The sequence below is a fragment of the Conger conger genome, chromosome 18 (genome assembly GCF_963514075.1).
Source record: "Conger conger chromosome 18, fConCon1.1, whole genome shotgun sequence".
Classification (NCBI taxonomy): domain Eukaryota; kingdom Metazoa; phylum Chordata; class Actinopteri; order Anguilliformes; family Congridae; genus Conger; species Conger conger.
In genome coordinates this window covers 30,817,507-30,836,278 of record NC_083777.1, presented here as the reverse complement: position 1 = coordinate 30,836,278, position 18,772 = coordinate 30,817,507, and the positions used below count along the sequence as shown (strand labels likewise).

The 18,772-nt window shown below is 50.2% G+C and overlaps 1 protein-coding gene across 2 annotated transcripts in view; it reads left to right on the top strand.

The window, feature by feature from the left end:
- Nucleotides 1-18,772, top strand: part of LOC133118175 (adenosine kinase-like) — a 104,673-nt gene that overhangs the window by 37,591 nt on the left and 48,310 nt on the right. For both annotated transcript variants that reach the window (XM_061227973.1, XM_061227974.1), the window contains exon 5: nt 15,107-15,279. In XM_061227973.1, coding sequence (XP_061083957.1) covers nt 15,107-15,279 — 173 coding nt within the window. The remainder of the gene's footprint in view (nt 1-15,106; nt 15,280-18,772) is intronic.

The following is an 18,772-nucleotide window of genomic DNA, read 5'->3' as shown; positions in this document are numbered from 1 at the left end:
GTGCGTGCGTGCGTGCGTGCGTGCGTGCGTGCGTGCGTGCGCGCGCGTGTGTGAATCTGGCCCTGCACTGTAGATCATATCCACAGTGACAGGAGTACTTCAGATCAGCCAATAATAATAAAGCACTTAAAGGAAACAGTGTAACTGTAGTAACTACTCATTCTTTATATGGTCTAATTAATCTAATGTAACAACTAGTGTATTGCACTCTACGTAATGTTTTATTAAGGTGTTAATTAACAATCCTTTTGGCCAGTTTATGGATTAATCCTTTTTTTTTGGTAGGGGAGTGATCAGAAGGCGCTTATAGCTGATGTATCGTATAGCGACTGCTCCTGGCTGCCGTGTGTTACTGTTGTAAGGTTTATTTCAGCGTCGTGTGGCACTGTGTGTTAGACATCTTTTCATCCCGTATCATTACTCCGTCTCCAGGACATGGTTCTGTGACGTCCATTAATCGCTTGCTTTGTGTTATTTATTGAGCTGAATTATTACTTATGTCTTGATGTTCTGTGACTGAAGCTTTCGTCCCAAGGCCAGGGAGACGCCGGCCAGCACCCTCCCTGCGCGTGATTAACCCCGCGAAACACAGCTGGCCCTGCACACATCTGTGAGCGTGAGTTCTGTTCTGTTCTGGCCGCTCTGGGTCCAGAGGGGACGCCACCGGGCCGTAAACCCCATCCCAGCTCAACACGGCCGGCCCCACAATGCACTGGGGTCCACTTATTTAAAAACGTTTGGCTGTGGCAGATTTAATATTGTAGTTATTTTTTTAGGGAATGGGGTAAGTGTTCTCAGATGCAGGCTGGCTGGCTCTCTCGCTGTCAGACCCTTTAATGATTGAGATGAAGTTCGGGGCGTCCAGCTCAGATGGAGAATTTGTAAAGACGATAAACGGGTATTTCCCCCTCCCTCCTGCTCTCCCTCCTCTTCCTCCTCCTCTTCATCGGCACTCTCAGGAGCTCCCAGGGTTTCCCCGGTGGTGTGTTGGCGTGATGGTGTGCTGCCAGTGTGAAATCTCTGCCCACGTGTTTGTCAAAACCACCTGCCTGTCCGCGTCCAGAACGACTCGCCCGACACCTACTCCCAGCCCAGGGGCTGATGGGGCGGGTGCAGCCGCGTTCTGCTTCTGGCTCCTGAGACGGAACATCTTAACCGGTTTGAAGTCCTTCCCGAGCTCGGTGGATGTCTGGGTCAAGAGCGAGGGAAAGGACATGAAGAGGAGAGAAATGAGCGTTTGGTATGAGCCCCAGGTGTTTCTAAACCCCCCCCAGCTCCCTGACCGCGGTGGAGGTATGAGGCGGACTCAGGCTGGGTCAGGACGGACAGAAGCGGGAATAAAGGGCCGTGTTCTGTGGGGAGCGCTGGGATGGAGGGCCCTCGTGCCGTACTCGTCTCGTTAGCCTGGACAGATGGGGCTCCGCGCTAACGGGCGCCGCGGCGTATGGCTAGCGGGTTGCCATGGCAGCCTCCGCCGGCCGCGTGTGTGGGAGGGGGGGGGAGCCCTGTCACCGGGGCCCTCGGCCGCCACTCACGCCGTTACCCCGGAAACAAGCCCCTGATGTCATCTTGAGAGGCGTGTCCAATGCAGGGAGGGGAGGGGGATTTCTGTGACTTCTGAGAGGCGAAATAGTTACTTACATTTCCACATTTCCCCAGTTTTAATGTGCACGTCGGATTACTCGCTCGTATGTAGCTTGAACTGCACTCCACCACACGTCTCGCCTGCTTATATAAACTTTAATGTGTGTGTCCAGCTGGGTCCTGCGGCTGCCTGCCCCTGCTTATTCTGCAAAAGGCCTTTTGAGGAAGCGTGTACCCGCCTGGCCCACTGCTGACCCCTGCCCCTGCCCCTGAAAGGCCCATCCACACCAACAACCAGAACTAAAAAAAGTTCTACAAATCCTTCTACCTCAAGTGGATGGCAGTCCGCATCACAACTATAACGACGACAATGATGACGACGAACATTATTGTTGGGATGTTGCGAGTGCTTTTCTCCAGCTGTATGAATGACATTGACAGCCGATCAAAATCCATTCCAAATTTACAGGGCGTCACATTCAAAATGGCCGTTTACAGAGCGGTGTCATTCACCAGTGTGGATGCTCACATCCTTGTCATTGGTTATCATCAGTTGTAGTTCTTGGTGAGACCGGGCCTTTATGGTGTTTGTAGTCCCAGCTGAAAGCCAGGCTTCTGATTGGTCGGCCCCGGAGCCGCTGTGGCAGGGCCTTGTGGGAGTTGTAGTTCGCAGACGGTGTGTTTTCACAGGCGTGACCTCAGCAGTGACCCCACGATAGAGGAACAGGCATGACAGGAAGAGCGGGCGGGGCGTAACCAAGGGCGACCGAGCGTAACCGAGGGCAACCGAGCGTAACCGGGGACGACCGGCCGTACAGTTACCAGAAGCGGCTGTTCCCATTACCCTGTCCTTTCATCCCCCTCCCCGTCCCCACCCCCCCCCCGGAGAACAAACGGCGGGATCACACGCTCCGTGCGTCCAGCCCGTTATTTGCGAGAGAGCGCTGAGAGTTTAATTACAGGAAGTGCATCACGACAGGTAGAGACGCCCGGTATCGGCGGACTGTGCGTCTGGTCAGGCACCGCCGGTCTCTCCGTGTCCCGCCGTTTGAACCGCGGGCGTGGGTCTTCACGAGAAAGAAAGGCCTCTCGTTCCTCGGTGGTTCGGGATGAAAAACGCTCCCTCCTGTGTGTCGGGCACCGCCCGGGCAGGAGAGCGTTTGTCAGAGGAAGTGAAAGCTGAGATGGCTGCCCTGTCATCTTCGTCTTCAGAATGACAGGCTGCGGGGTGTCTGTCAGGCAGAGTTAGGGCTCTCTCTGTTCCTCTCTCTCACCGAGCTGAGACTCCGGTCTGCTCCGGTCTCTCCCTCACGCACGTTAATGAGCAACAACACTGTGCTCACTGCTAACGTTATCAGGACATTGTGGAAATATGCTGTGTATTTACACACACACACACACACACACACATGCATGTGGGCACAAAGCAGACACACACACACACACACACACACACACACACACGTGCATGTGCGCACAAAGCAGGCACACACACACACACACACACACACACACACACATGCATGTACGCAGAAAGCAGGCACACACACACACACACACACACACAGATATGCAGTATGTTGCAACATACTAAACATTTCACAGAACAATAACGTGTGAACTCAGAAAAAGTGTGTGTTGTTAACAGGAGGCGCTGAGCCGATAAACCACACTGAGCAAAAGGACGGCAACCAGCATCACACTTTAAACGCATGCAAATGTTATTTCACATGCATGACTTGAAATGCCGCCCGGCTCTGGTGCCAGCTGGCATGAGCAGGGGCAGGAGCCTGGACTGAGTCTCTGACCGGGTTCTGCAGGAGGTTACGGGTCCAGGCCATGAGCGGCTGGGGTGGGGATTGCTCTGGTTCTGACCCGTGTGAATGAATGCCCAGAACCACGACATGATGTATCGCTCAGTCAGTGTGCTACACGGTGTGTGTTTGTCCTCGGTGAGAGTCAGTGTGCCACACGGTGTGTGTTTGTCCTCGGTGAGAGTCAGTGTGCTAAACGGTGTGTGTTTGTCCTCGGTGAGAGTCAGTGTGCTAAACGGTGTGTGTTTGTCCCCGGTGAGAGTCAGTGTGCTAAACGGTGTGTGTTTGTCCCCGGTGAGGGTCAGTGTGCTACACGGTGTGTGTTTGTCCTCGGTGAGAGTCAGTGTGCTACACGGTGTGTGTTTGTCCTCGGTGAGAGTCAGTGTGCTACACGGTGTGTGTTTGTCCTCGGTGAGAGTCAGTGTGCTAAACGGTGTGTGTTTGTCCTCGGTGAGAGTCAGTGTGCTACACGGTGTGTGTTTGTCCTCGGTGAGAGTCAGTGTGCTACACGGTGTGTGTTTGTCCTCGGTGAGAGTCAGTGTGCTAAACGGTGTGTGTTTGTCCCGGTGAGAGTCAGTGTGCTACACGGTGTGTGTTTGTCCTCAGTGAGAGTCAGTGTGCTAAACGGTGTGTGTTTGTCCTGGGTAAGAGTCAGTGTGCTACACGGTGTGTGTTTGTCCCCGGTGAGGGTCAGTGTGCTACACGGTGTGTGTTTGTCCTCGGTGAGAGTCAGTGTGCTAAACGGTGTGTGTTTGTCCTCGGTGAGAGTCAGTGTGCTACACGGTGTGTGTTTGTCCTCGGTGAGAGTCAGTGTGCTAAACGGTGTGTGTTTGTCCTCGGTGAGAGTCAGTGTGCTACACGGTGTGTGTTTGTCCTCGGTGAGAGTCAGTGTGCTAAACGGTGTGTGTTTGTCCTGGGTAAGAGTCAGTGTGCTACACGGTGTGTGTTTGTCCTCGGTGAGAGTCAGTGTGCTAAACGGTGTGTGTTTGTCCCGGTGAGAGTCAGTGTGCTACACGGTGTGTGTTTGTCCTGGGTAAGAGTCAGTGTGCTACACGGTGTGTGTTTGTCCTGGGTAAGAGTCAGTGTGCTACACGGTGTGTGTTTGTCCTCGGTGAGAGTCAGTGTGCTAAACGGTGTGTGTTTGTCCTCAGTGAGAGTCAGTGTGCTAAACGGTGTGTGTTTGTCCTGGGTAAGAGTCAGTGTGCTACACGGTGTGTGTTTGTCCTCAGTGAGAGTCAGTGTGCTACACGGTGTGTGTTTGTCCTCAGTGAGAGTCAGTGTGCTAAACGGTGTGTGTTTGTCCTGGGTAAGAGTCAGTGTGCTACACGGTGTGTGTTTGTCCTCGGTGAGAGTCAGTGTGCTACACGGTGTGTGTTTGTCCTCGGTGAGAGTCAGTGTGCCACACGGTGTGTGTTTGTCCTCGGTGAGAGTCAGTGTGCTACACGGTTTGTGTTTGTCCTCGGTGAGAGTCAGTGTGCTACACGGTGTGTGTTTGTCCTCGGTGAGAGTCAGTGTGCTACACGGTGTGTGTTTGTCCTCGGTGAGAGTCAGTGTGCCACACGGTGTGTGTTTGTCCTCGGTGAGAGTCAGTGTGCTACACGGTGTGTGTTTGTCCTCGGTGAGAGTCAGTGTGCTAAACGGTGTGTGTTTGTCCTCGGTGAGAGTCAGTGTGCTACACGGTGTGTGTTTGTCCTCGGTGAGAGTCAGTGTGCTAAACGGTGTGTGTTTGTCCTCGGTAAGAGTCAGTGTGCTAAACGGTGTGTGTTTGTCCTCGGTGAGAGTCAGTGTGCTACACGGTGTGTGTTTGTCCTGGGTGAGAGTCAGTGTGCTACACGGTGTGTGTTTGTCCTCGGTGAGAGTCAGTGTGCTACACGGTGTGTGTTTGTCCTCGGTGAGAGTCAGTGTGCTACACGGTGTGTGTTTGTCCTCGGTGAGAGTCAGTGTGCTAAACGGTGTGTGTTTGTCCTCGGTGAGAGTCAGTGCACTACACGGTGTGTGTTTGTCCCCTGTGAGAGTCAGTGTGCTACACGGTGTGTGTTTGTCCTGGGTGAGAGTCAGTGTGTGTTTGTCCCCGGTGAGAGTCAGTGTGCTACACGGTGTGTGTTTGTCCTGGGTGAGAGTCAGTGTGCTACACGGTGTGTGTTTGTCCTGGGTGAGAGTCAGTGTGCTACACGGTGTGTGTTTGTCCTCGGTGAGAGTCAGTGTGCTACACGGTGTGTGTTTGTCCCCGGTGAGAGTCAGTGTGTGTTTGTCCTCGGTGAGAGTCAGTGTGCTACACGGTGTGTGTTTGTCCCCGGTGAGAGTCAGTGTGTGTTTGTCCTCGGTGAGAGTCAGTGTGCTACACGGTGTGTGTTTGTCCTCGGTAAGAGTCAGTGTGTGTTTGTCCTCGGTGAGAGTCAGTGTGCTACACGGTGTGTTTGTCCCCGGTGAGAGTCAGTGTGTGTTTGTCCTCGGTGAGAGTCAGTGTGCTACACGGTGTGTGTTTGTCCTCGGTGAGAGTCAGTGTGCTACACGGTGTGTGTTTGTCCTGGGTGAGAGTCAGTGTGTGTTTGTCCTGGGTGAGAGTCAGTGTGCTACACGGTGTGTGTTTGTCCTGGGTGAGAGTCAGTGCGCTACACGGTGTGTGTTTGTCCCCTGTGAGAGTCAGTGTGCTACACGGTGTGTGTTTGTCCTCGGTGAGAGTCAGTGTGCTACACGGTGTGTGTTTGTCCTCGGTGAGAGTCAGTGTGCCACACGGTGTGTGTTTGTCCTCGGTGAGAGTCAGTGTGCTACACGGTGTGTGTTTGTCCTCGGTGAGAGTCAGTGTGCTACACGGTGTGTGTTTGTCCTGGGTGAGAGTCAGTGTGTGTTTGTCCTGGGTGAGAGTCAGTGTGCTACACGGTGTGTGTTTGTCCTCGGTGAGAGTCAGTGTGCTACACGGTGTGTGTTTGTCCTGGGTGAGAGTCAGTGTGCTACACGGTGTGTGTTTGTCCTGGGTGAGAGTCAGTGCGCTACACGGTGTGTGTTTGTCCCCTGTGAGAGTCAGTGTGCTACACGGTGTGTGTTTGTCCTGGGTGAGAGTCAGTGTGTGTTTGTCCCCGGTGAGAGTCAGTGTGCTACACGGTGTGTGTTTGTCCTGGGTGAGAGTCAGTGTGCTACACGGTGTGTGTTTGTCCTGGGTGAGAGTCAGTGTGTGTTTGTCCCCGGTGAGAGTCAGTGTGCTACACGGTGTGTGTTTGTCCTGGGTGAGAGTCAGTGTGTTACACGGTGTGTGTTTGTCCTCGGTCAGAGTCAGTGTGCTACACGGTGTGTGTTTGTCCCCGGTGAGAGTCAGTGTGTGTTTGTCCTCGGTGAGAGTCAGTGTGTGTTTGTCCTCGGTGAGAGTCAGTGTGCTACACGGTGTGTGTTTGTCCCCGGTGAGAGTCAGTGTGTGTTTGTCCTGGGTGAGAGTCAGTGTGCTACACGGTGTGTGTTTGTCCTCGGTGAGAGTCAGTGTGCTACACGGTGTGTGTTTGTCCTTGGTGAGAGTCAGTGTGCTACACGGTGTGTGTTTGTCCTCGGTAAGAGTCAGTGTGTGTTTGTCCTCGGTGAGAGTCAGTGTGCTACACGGTGTGTGTTTGTCCCCGGTGAGAGTCAGTGTGTGTTTGTCCTCGGTGAGAGTCAGTGTGCTACACGGTGTGTGTTTGTCCTTGGTGAGAGTCAGTGTGCTACACGGTGTGTGTTTGTCCTGGGTGAGAGTCAGTGTGTGTTTGTCCTGGGTGAGAGTCAGTGTGCTACACGGTGTGTGTTTGTCCTCGGTGAGAGTCAGTGTGCTACACGGTGTGTGTTTGTCCTCGGTGAGAGTCAGTGTGCTACACAGTGTGTGTTTGTCCTGGGTGAGAGTCAGTGCACTACACGGTGTGTGTTTGTCCCCTGTGAGAGTCAGTGTGCTACACGGTGTGTGTTTGTCCTCGGTGAGAGTCAGTGTGCTACACGGTGTGTGTTTGTCCTCGGTGAGAGTCAGTGTGTGTTTGTCCTCGGTGAGAGTCAGTGTGTTTGTCCCCTGTGAGAGTCAGTGTGCTACACGGTGTGTGTTTGTCCTCGGTGAGAGTCAGTGTGTTTGTCCCCTGTGAGAGTCAGTGTGCTACACGGTGTGTGTTTGTCCCCGGTGAGAGTCAGTGTGTGTTTGTCCTCGGTGAGAGTCAGTGTGCTACACGGTGTGTGTTTGTGGTGAAATCCAATAAGCTGCTTGGCACGGACCTGGCTGCTCTTGGCCTGTAATGTGGAGAGCTTTGGGAGCTGTTACTGAACAGTGCTTGCTTTTTTACATTTAAAATGGGTTTAGCTGCTTCCCCGTCCCAGGGCTGACCCTGTTTAACGCACGCGGTGCGGAGAACTCGCTGGCCCGGGCGAAGCTGCCGGGTTTTTTGGGCGGGAGGTGTTGTGTTTGGGCAAGCTGGACGGGTTTTGAGAGACATTTTTAGTGCGCAGAAGTGCACCTGAAAGGGCTTTTATTTTGACAGGGTGTTGGCACTCTACAGAGGGATCACTTCCTGCTTGCAGCTCCTGCTGCGCTTAGCAACCAGAGCACAGGCTCATGGGCCCAGAAGCAGGCTGTGATGCTGTCATCGAGGCAGTCCCAGTTACTGAATATGTGGCGCCTGACAGTTCATACTGGATTTATTATGTTGATGAGATTTATGGCGCTTTGTATTTGGAAATGGCATCTCCTTACTGTACAGCAACTGGGATTGTAGTCTAAGACACCTCTCTGTATGAAAGAGTAGCCTTAGACACCTCTCTGTAAGAAAGAGTAGCCTTAGACACCTCTCTGTAAGAAAGAGTAGCCTTAGACACCTCTCTGTATGAAAGAGTAGCCGTAGACACCTCTCTGTATGAAAGAGTATCCTTAGACACCTCTCTGTAAGAAAGAGTAGCCTTAGACACCTCTCTGTAAGAAAGAGTAGCCTTAGACACCTCTCTGTAAGAAAGAGTAGCCTTAGACACCTCTCTGTAAGAAAGAGTAGCCTTAGACACCTCTCTGTATGAAAGAGTAGCATTAGACACCTCTCTGTAAGAAAGAGTATCCTTAGACACCTCTCTGTAAGAAAGAGTAGCCTTAGACACCTCTCTGTAAGAAAGAGTAGCCTTAGACACCTCTCTGTAAGAAAGCGTAGCCTTAGACACCTCTCTGTAAGAAAGAGTAGACTTAGACACCTCTCTGTATGAAAGAATAGCCTTAGACACCTCTCTGTCAGAAAGAGTTTTGGAAACCTGTCCATAGTAAAGTGCTGTTAAAGTGCAGTCCCGTCCCGGGTGAATGAGCAGAGAGAGTTGCTTCAGCAGTCAGACTGAAGAGTAAAGAACAGCAGGAGCGGTGGAGTGGGGATGGGGGGGGAGAACCGGCGCTGAAAACCAAACTCTCCAACAAACAAAAAAAAAAAACAAGAAAAAAAGGAAAAAGTGAGCTGAACAGTGTGGCGTGAAAGTTCTGTTTCCCGAGAAAAGTCTCCTGCCACATCACAGTCTGACAGGCGGGGGTTTGAAGCTGCCGACTCTGCAGTTTTTAAGAGAAAAAAAAAAAAACACTCAATTACCATAAAGCTCCAGCCTGAATATGAAACGTGAGAATGGGAGGCTCGTCTGAAGTGCAGTTCAGCGCTCCCGCGCGTCGTGTTAGCATTCCGGTCCTTCCCGGACGGGACTGGCCTCCTGTCCGGGCCGTTTGACGGACCGCCGCGCGACCCGAACCCGGGACGCAGCCCACCCGGGGGGTTTGGGTTCGGGAACCGCGGAAGGTTCTGCGATGCGATTGGGCAGAGGGGGCGGGCTGGGTGTGGGACGCTGTGTCTGTGCGCTTCTGAAGTGCGTGTGACGTTTTCACGTGGGGGAGGTTTTGTCTTTTCCGTCTGGCATGATGATCTTTGAGGCCTTTTCTGAATGTGGTGGTGTTGTTCCTTGTTTAACATGGGCCGGGCCAAGGCTTGTTGATTTAACTGACAGTCGGTTTAGGAGATTTGGGGACCCCTCGTAAGACTGCTCATCTGCAAGGATATACAGTTGATTCTATGAGTATGCAAATTTACGAGTTTGTCTGCGGTGCAAAAATGAACTCTTTTGGGAATTCAGGAGTGTCAAAATATTTGCAGAGATTATTTAAATATTTGTATATGTATTAGGCTGTCCGTGTATAAATGCGTGCACACACGTACACGCACACACACACACACACACACACACACACACACACACACACACACACCATCATTTGTGGTGTGCTAAGAATAGCTACACCCATATAGGATATCTGGATTTCATATTTGACCTCAACACACACACACACGCGCGCGCACACACACACACACACACGTATAGCTGCACCCCTGCAGGATGTGTTTATTTAATCTGTGACTCCCGCTGTGGAAAGCCCTGGTGATTTATGGGAAGGGCTGATCCCAGCACCATCACACTGAGACTGGGATCCCAGCACCATCACACTGAGACTGGGATCCCAGCACCATCACACTGAGACTGGGATCCCAGCACCATCACACTCAGACAGGGATCCCAGCACCATCACACTCAGACAGGGATCCCAGCACCATCACACTGAGACAGGGATCCCAGCACCATCACACTCAGACAGGGATCCCAGCACCATCACACTCAGACAGGGATCCCAGCACCATCACACTGAGACAGGGATCCCAGCACCATCACACTCAGACAGGGATCCCAGCACCATCACACTCAGACAGGGATCCCAGCACCATCACACTCAGACTGGGATCCCAGCACCATCACACTCAGACTGGGATCCCAGCACCATCACACTCAGACTGGGATCCCAGCACCATCACACTCAGACAGGGATCCCAGCTCCATCACACTCAGACAGGGATCCCAGCACCATCACACACTCAGACAGGGATCCCAGCACCATCACACACTCAGACAGGGATCCCAGCACCATCACACTCAGACAGGGATCCCAGCACCATCACACTGATACAGTCCTTCACTGGGCGGTCTTAACGCCGCTGATTCTCCGCCCTGCCGGAGGGCTTATTCATGCCATCCCAGCTCACGGAGAGAGAGTGTTGGCGGGGCCTGGAGGGACCGCAGCGTCCGGCCCCAGCTGAAGGCAGCCGGGAGGTCATCAGGCCCACAGTGCATCACTCCTGCGCCCTGCTCTCCGTGTCGAGATACACCTCCACCGCACCTCTCCAAAGGCGCGACGTGAACGCGTTTCCATGGCGTTGTTTTGGGTGTGAGTGGGACACCCCGCCCTCCGCCCCGGCTGAATGCAGACATTGTTCCCAGGTTCAGTCCTGACCTGTCTCGGGAGGAATTGGCGGCTCTTGACTCGATCTCGTGTGACTGGCTCCATTACGGCGCTCTTTAAGTGTTCTGCTCCATGTGGAATTTTGCGGGACACCTTTTGAACAACAGCGGCGTGGACATTCCACAATCCCACAATGCCCCTTCTGTCTATCTGCTCGGCTCCTCATTTTGACGTCTTAACTGTAATTAGGTCTGAAGTGTGTCGTGGGGGGGGGTTCCGTAGCCCCAGACATTTCTGCAGATCCGGCTTTTGTTCTGCACTCATTTCTGAGGTTGACCGCAAGAGAGAGTCATTTTTTAAACGGTGTGTGAGCGGTTTAGCAGAAGAGAGCTCTCTTTCTCTCTCCCTCTCTCTTCCCCCCCCCCCTCTCTCTCCCCCCTCTCTCTCTCTCTTTCTCTCTCCCTCTCTCTCCCCCCCCCCCTCTCTCTCCCCCCTCTCTCTCTCTCTCTGTCGGTAGCGTGATCACTCTTTCTCCTCCGCCAGCAGGCTGATTGAATGGCATCATTGTCTGGGTCAGGAGACAAGTTAAAAGCTTTTTTTTTTTTTTTTTCTGTTTTGTTTTTTTGCTTGTAACCTGTGAGTCTGAACACAGGCTGCTTTCACAAACACTCACACTGTTCCTGTTTCACGCTGAATTCATTCAGAGGGAATCCAGCCCTGTTCAGGGTTGGCTGGTACAGTACTGAACATGGCTGCTAACAGCGAATACTATGAACTGAAAGATTGAAGGACTTCTTTATCTGGAGCTACTGGTACATCATAGCTCTACTTGTGCTGAAGGTGTGTACTTAATTCACACTTATTTAGACTCGGTTTAAACAATCACTCTGTTCTCCTTATTTAGACTGGGCTTAAATTTAGACTGTGCTTACTTAAGCCCTTAGACTGAGCTTAAATTTAGACTGGGTTTAAATAATCAGTTTGTTCCCCTACCTTACACTGGGCTTAAATAATGACTGATCACTACTGATTTTCATAGGATCTCTCTCTTACTGTCAGTCTCATTCACTCTCCCAGTCATCTATCTCTCTTTCTCTCACCATCTCTCATTCTCTCACTCCATCTCTCATTCTCACTGTCTCTTCCTCCATCACTCTCTCTTTCGCTCGTGATCTCTCTCTGCAGACCGGCTTCCAGCCTGAACTGCCTTTAGCCCCGCATGTGGCCGATCACCCATCCGGAGGACGCTCCGGAGAACGCTCCGGAATGCTAACTGTGCATGAAATTGCGCTGATAAGGGAAATTGGCCCGATGTTCCAGTCCGTGGGAACGTTGAGAAAGGAACTTAGCTCATCGGCAGCTGAGTGAAAAAAATCCCCACCTCCACTGCAATGGCACTTTGCGAGAGAGAGAGAGAGAGAGAGAGAGAGAGAGACTGAGAGAGATTGAAAGAGATGGATTGATAGAGAGGGGGTGGAGTGACAGGACCCTCTCTGTACTGTAGTCAGCAGTGACCGTGTGGACGAGCAGTTTGTCATGTTCCTCATCACCACCACGCTCCTGCCCCGGCTCTGAGCCGTGTTGAGAGGGGTATCAGTGCGTATTGAGAGGGGTGTCAGTGCGTATTGAGAGGGGTATCAGTGCGTATTCTGAGGGGTATCAGTGCGTATTGAGAGGGGTATCAGTGCGTATTCTGAGGGGTATCAGTGCGTATTCTGAGGGGTGTCAGTGCGTATTGAGAGGGGTATCAGTGCGTATTCTGAGGGGTATCAGTGCGTGTTGAGAGGGGTATCGGTGCGTATTCTGAGGGGTATCAGTGCGTATTGAGAGGGGTGTCGGTGCGTATTCTGAGGGGTGTCAGTGCGTATTGAGAGGGGTGTTGGTGAATAAGAGAAGTTTAACAGGCAGTCCTGCCTTGCTGGTCTGATTAACCTGCATTTAAGCATCATTTATTAACACTTTTTAACTCTCTCCTTTATAACATGCTTTTGTGTCACGTCCTTTTATATTAATGCTTTATAACATGTGCCACAGTCTCACATTTCATTATGTATTACTGCTTTATAGCATGAGCTTCAGTCTCATGTCCTTATGTATTAATGCTTTATAACATGAGCTTCAGTCTCATGTCCTTATGTATTAATGCTTTATAACATGAGCTTCAGTCTCATGTCCTTATGTATTAATGCTTTATAACATGAGCGTCAGTCTCATGTCCTTATGTATTAATGCTTTATAACATGAGCTTCAGTCTCATGTCCTTATGTATTAATGCTTTATAACATGAGCTTCAGTCTCATGTCCTTATGTATTAATGCTTTATAACATGAGCTTCAGTCTCATGTCCTTATGTATTAATGCTTTATAACATGAGCTTCTGTGTCATGCGACAAGAGAGGTGGAGAGGTGACTGAAAGAGAGGAGAGGAGGAGAGAGGGAGGAGGGGGAGGGGGGGGATTTAGGAGTGGATGCAGTGTTTCATTTTCAGTCTAGTTCAGGTTGACGGACAGCAGAGAGGGAGAGAGAGAGATTGAAAGAGATGGATAGATGGAGAAAGGGAGAGAGCGAGAGAGGAGGCGGGAGGATAGAGAGATGAGAACATGAGCAGAGAGAGGTCTGCACCGTTGCCCTGTCGCGTCAGAGCGCCTGGCTCTCCACGGAGAGGCCTGCAGGATTGTGTTTGTTCTCCTGAGGAATTGGGTTTCTTCTTGGAGAAGCCGAAGTGGAAGAATGTTGGCGTTGGGAGTGGAAATCCATATTTATGTGGCGGGCCGGTTCCTGTGTGGAGTGATTAATGTCCTGCGTGCTCACGCAGGACATCCCCGACGAGCAGCGGCTCGTTCCGAGCAGCGCCTCTGACCGCCGCGAACACGCCGCTGCGCTAAAACTGCAGGCGCAGCGCCCGCACGCCCCCATAAACCCCCCGCCCCCCGCCCCGCGTCCTACCTGAGCCAGGTGGGGCAGAGTGAGGAGCCGGCCAATCGCGTGGCATGAGTTTCAGCGGGTGTTTTCAGTTAGCGTTAGCGCTACGCTCACAGGGAAACTTCTCCCGAGAATCAATTTTTAAAAATTAAAATAGAGCGTACCTGTCTCCTCTCCATGTGGACAGGCCCGTGTCGAGGTGTGGTACCGATGCAGATCAGAGCCAATGTTTCTGAGGCAGTATGAAGCAATTTACCATTCCTATGGAACCGCAATTAACATTTTTGCAAACATATACAACAATATATTTACTGATCCAACATTTGAGGGTTAAATCAAACGGTAATCTGAAACTAGGGTTGAGTTTCCTTTAGGTGGTGTATAGATCATTGTTAGCCTATGTCATCAAACTTTCTGGAGAAGTTGACAAAATGCTTCTGAATTCCATTAGGTCGTGGAACTGTCTTTTTTAGAAGGCACTTAATTTTTCACAGAGCTGCCGTGCAGGTTTATTTATTGAGCTCACCTCGTTCTGTGTAAGCTGTGCTTTAAGCCCAGACCGCCGTTAATGTTAATGTTAATGTAGTGTGAGAGAATAATATTGAAACACAATCTGTGTTTTTCTGGGCAGGGACTCTCCTCAGTGGAGTAGTGGTGTTTTTTCTCCAGGATTCTGACTGTGTTCAGACCGTAAGGTTCAGTCGGTACAGTAGCCTGACCAGTGCGTCGACTTTCTGCCCAAAGTATCTGGACAAGTTCAGGCATGTCGTTTTAATATCCCTTCTTTTCCTGCTATTGAATTTCGTCGAGATTTTTAGTCGCATATTTTTTGGTGAAGGACATCTCGTTCTATTCCTTGTTGACGTTGAATTCTGAACTGCTGTTTCCTGCCAGTTATGTTTTATGACTTATTGAAGAGGAGCCTGTCATTCCTGCGGGAACCACGGCCAGAAATCATTATTTAATGTGTTGATCCAAACCTTAACAAAAATAAATCTCATTTCTATTGGCACATGGAATAGCCGACAACAGTATAATAATAACAATATTAAGAATTCATTGCCTTTATCTGCACTTTTCTCACACTCGGAAAGCTTGGCTGCGATGAGGGGGGAACTTGCCTCAACCACTGATGTGGTGCACCCACCTGGGTGATGCACGGCAGCCATTTTGTGGCAACATCCACCACACCTGGTTGGAGGTGGAGAGGGAGGGAATAATTTTTTGCCAAATAACCTGGTGGAGATGAGTAGGATAAAGACCCGGGTTGGGAAGAGTGTTGTGGGGTCTTTAATGACCTCAGTGAGTCGGGACCTCGGTTTAACCTCTCATCTGAAAGACGGCGTCTCCTGCAGCACAGTGTGCCCCTCACCGCCCGGGGCAGACTGCACCAGAGGGAACGTCACCCCCTACTGGTTCACCAACATGACCTGACAGCAACGTGGCTGCAGCTTATTGTGAAACCAAGGGTGGAGAACTTAACGTCTGTCTCTCCCTCCCTCCCTCCTCCCTCCTCCCTCCCTCCCTCTCTCCCGCTGCTCAGTGGATGATCCAGGAGCCCCAGGGCGTGGCCACGTTCTTCGGCTGCATCGGGACGGACCGCTTCGGGGAGATCCTGAAGGAGAAGGCGGAGGAGGCGCACGTGGACGCCCGCTACTACCAGCAGGAGGAGGAGCCTACAGGGACCTGCGCTGCCTGCATCACCGGGGACAACAGGTCTGTACTGTACACACACACTATACATACTGTACACACACACACACACACTGTACACACACACACACTGTACATACTGTACACACACACACACACACACACACACTATACATACTGTACACACACACACACACACCGGGGACAACAGGTCTGTACTGTACCCATACACACACACTCTCACACACAACCCCCCCCCCCCCCCCCACTTGCACCCACAACCCCCCACATGGGGCAGTATCTAGCCTAGTGGTTAAGGTACATGAGTGGGACCCCAACGTTTGGTGGTTCAAGCCTCAGTGTAGCCGCAATAAGATCTGCACAGCTGTTGGGCCCTTGAGTAAGGCCCTTAACCCTGCATTGCTCCAGGAGGTTTGGCCCCTGCTTAATCTAATCAACTATAAGTTGCTTTGGATAAAAGCATCAGCTGTATAATTTAATAATAATTATAATAATAATAACAATAATAATAATATTATTACACACATCCTCCCCCCCATCTTCTCACACCCTACCCCAACCGGTCAGGACATAATCAAACAGTTGTTTGTCCAGGACTGTGTCTGAGTAGCCAGCCCTTAGAGCACTTGACTTAATCTAGATGAGGGTTGTGTAAATGTATTGGTTTTCGACCCCGGTTCAGCTATTTGCCGGGTCAGTTACTGATCAACTGGTAGTTTATGTGCTGAATTACTGTGTCCAAGGACTATAATCTGTCTGAACATCTTAGACCAATTCCACTATTATCCAACAGCATTGCATAATGCCTCCAAATTGCAATTTACTGTGCTTTTCTGTTATCACTTTGACTCGTTCTCATGTGTGCTGTTATCTTCATCCACATGACAGTACACGTAAACACATTTCGCTCAATCACATTTTGATATTAAATGATAATTTTCGGGATTTTTATTTTCTTCAGCCCAAGAAAAGCGTTCCCCCAGACAGTCTGTGTCAGAGCTCAATTACAGACAAACACAGCGTCGCTGCACTTTTTAATTCAGAGAAAATCATATTTTAAAGTGCCGGATTAGCAGTAGGGTTAGGCAGCCTGGTCCTGTTTTATTGTTGTGTTTATTAAAGGTGTATTACAGTACTGAGCACTGGTGAAATTCTCACATTACTTCAGTGAAATGATGAAATGTGGTCCCAGTAAATTGAAACACTCTTTACTCTGTTATATTTGAGTGGCGTTGATGTAAATGTGTTTTATTATAATTTATTAGTGTTGCGCATTAGAAGCATTTACCCTCACTCACAGCAAAGCAGCGTGTGTCAAAGCTGGTTCATACAAGCTGCTTGACTGCTTACTCATTTACAAATAACTGCAGCTTTCTCACGTTTTATGTGTTTGACCTGCTGTGTTAAGAAGCTATTTTGTTGTCAGAATGCATTCTGGCAAATGAACAAAATCTCTAACTTGACAAAGCAAACGTCTTTATATCTCTTCGGCATTTGAGTCTGAGTTTCAGACCTCACCCACGCTGCGCTCCAGAGCAGGAGGATGAGTGAGAGTCTAAAACACTTTTATGGGTGCTTTGATTTCTCTCCTTCTCCTAATTTTGACGGCGCAATTAAATCGTCTTCTGGGGGTTCGCTCGCACACAGCTGGGTACAGATGTTTCCTCCGCTCTTTGCCTCTGTAGACTGGCTGGTTTTGGAGACGGAGACCTGCGGAAATTGAGTTTGTCTGTTTGCGAGCTTCACTCTGTATTCCGCCATTTTAACATGGTAAATGGTAGGCATTTATATAGCGCCTTTATCCAAAGCGCTGTACAATTGATGCTTCTCCATTCACCCATTCACACACACTCACACACCGACGGCGATTGGCTGCCATGCAAGGCGACCAGCTCCTCAGGAGCATTTGGGGTTAGGTGTCTTGCTCAGGGACACTTCGACACAGCCCGGGCGGGGGATCGAACCGGCAACCCTCCGACTGCCAGACGACTGCTCTTACTGCCTGAGCCATGTTGCCCCCTAAACATGGAGGAGGTGAAAACCCAGATACTCTGAACCGGGGAAACGTGACTCCTGCTCTCACTCATAAACTTGGGATGTGAGAACGGCATTATTCGAAAGGAGATGAGACGGGGTTAAGGTGCGTGACTGGGACCCGCAAGGTCGGTGGTTCTAATCCCGGTGTAGCCACAATGAGACCCTGCATTGCTCCAGGGCCCCTGCTTAGTCTAATCAACTGTGAGTCACTTTGGTTAAAAGCGTTCGTTATTATTATTATTAATTTATTTTTTAATGATGCAATAAGTAACTAATACTTTATTCCGATGGGGTGAGCAGAGGATGGGGTTTGGGACGGGACATACTGTGCTGTACTGGGTGTGGACTTCAATGTTGCCTCGCTTTTCATGTGATGCGTGTTTGTTCTCGGTGGTTTGTAGGGCGGTTATGCATGCAGTCAGGATTTCTTATTAAAATGTACAATTGCCTGGGACACAGAACCCATGTTTCACCATTTTTAAACTCACGCGCATGAACACTAACCAGTACAGAGCATGTACCAGTTGTTGATCGTTTTTGGTGCATTAAAAATAAGGTTTGCTGTTGTGCTGATGCCTGTGTATTTTATTAGACAAACAACAGATAAAATGTTACAATAATCTTACAAAATGATTTTTTTTTAAAGTGAACAAATTCCATAAACTCAAAACAATCACATGTGAAGTTACACAAAAAAATACATGAGCAAAGTAAAAAATGTAACCTATCATAACAAGTTGCAATTTCACATGCATCTGAAGAAAAGTATAAACAACTGAATAAGCCAGGACAACGAATAAACCCTTTCAGTAACACAGCGAAGCAAAACCAAAGAAACTTCACCGGGACAGAAATGTCAGGTGTTTTTAACGCGTGTTCCGCTGTTTACAGACCGGGACCTTTCCTTGACTTCCATAAAACTGACAGGTATGGCTGCGGAGTGCAGTGCATTGTGGGAACTGATCTGAGGGATGTGTGCAGTGCATTGTGGGAACTGATCTGAGGGATGTGTGCAGTGCATTGTGGGAACTGATCTGAGGGATGTGTGCAGTGCATTGTGGGAACTGGTCTATGAGGGATGTCTGCAGTGCATTGTGGGAACTGATCTGAGGGATGTGTGCATTTGCATTGTGGGAACTGATCTATGAGGGATGTGTGCAGTGCATTGTGGGAACTGATCTGTGAGCGATGTGTGCAGTGCATTGTGGGAACTGATCTATATGAGATGTGTGCTGTGCATTGTGTGTACTGATCTATGAGGGATGTGTGCAGTGCATTGTGGGTTCTGTTCTGTGAGGAATGTGCATAGTGGGTACTGACCTTTGAGGGATGTGTGCAGTGAATTGTGGGTACTGATCTATGAGGGATGTGTGCAGTGCATTGTGGGTACTGATCTATGAGGGATGTGTGCAGTGAATTGTGGGTACTGATCTATGAGGGATGTGTGCAGTGAATTGTGGGTACTGATCTATGAGGGATGTGTGCAGTGCATTGTGGG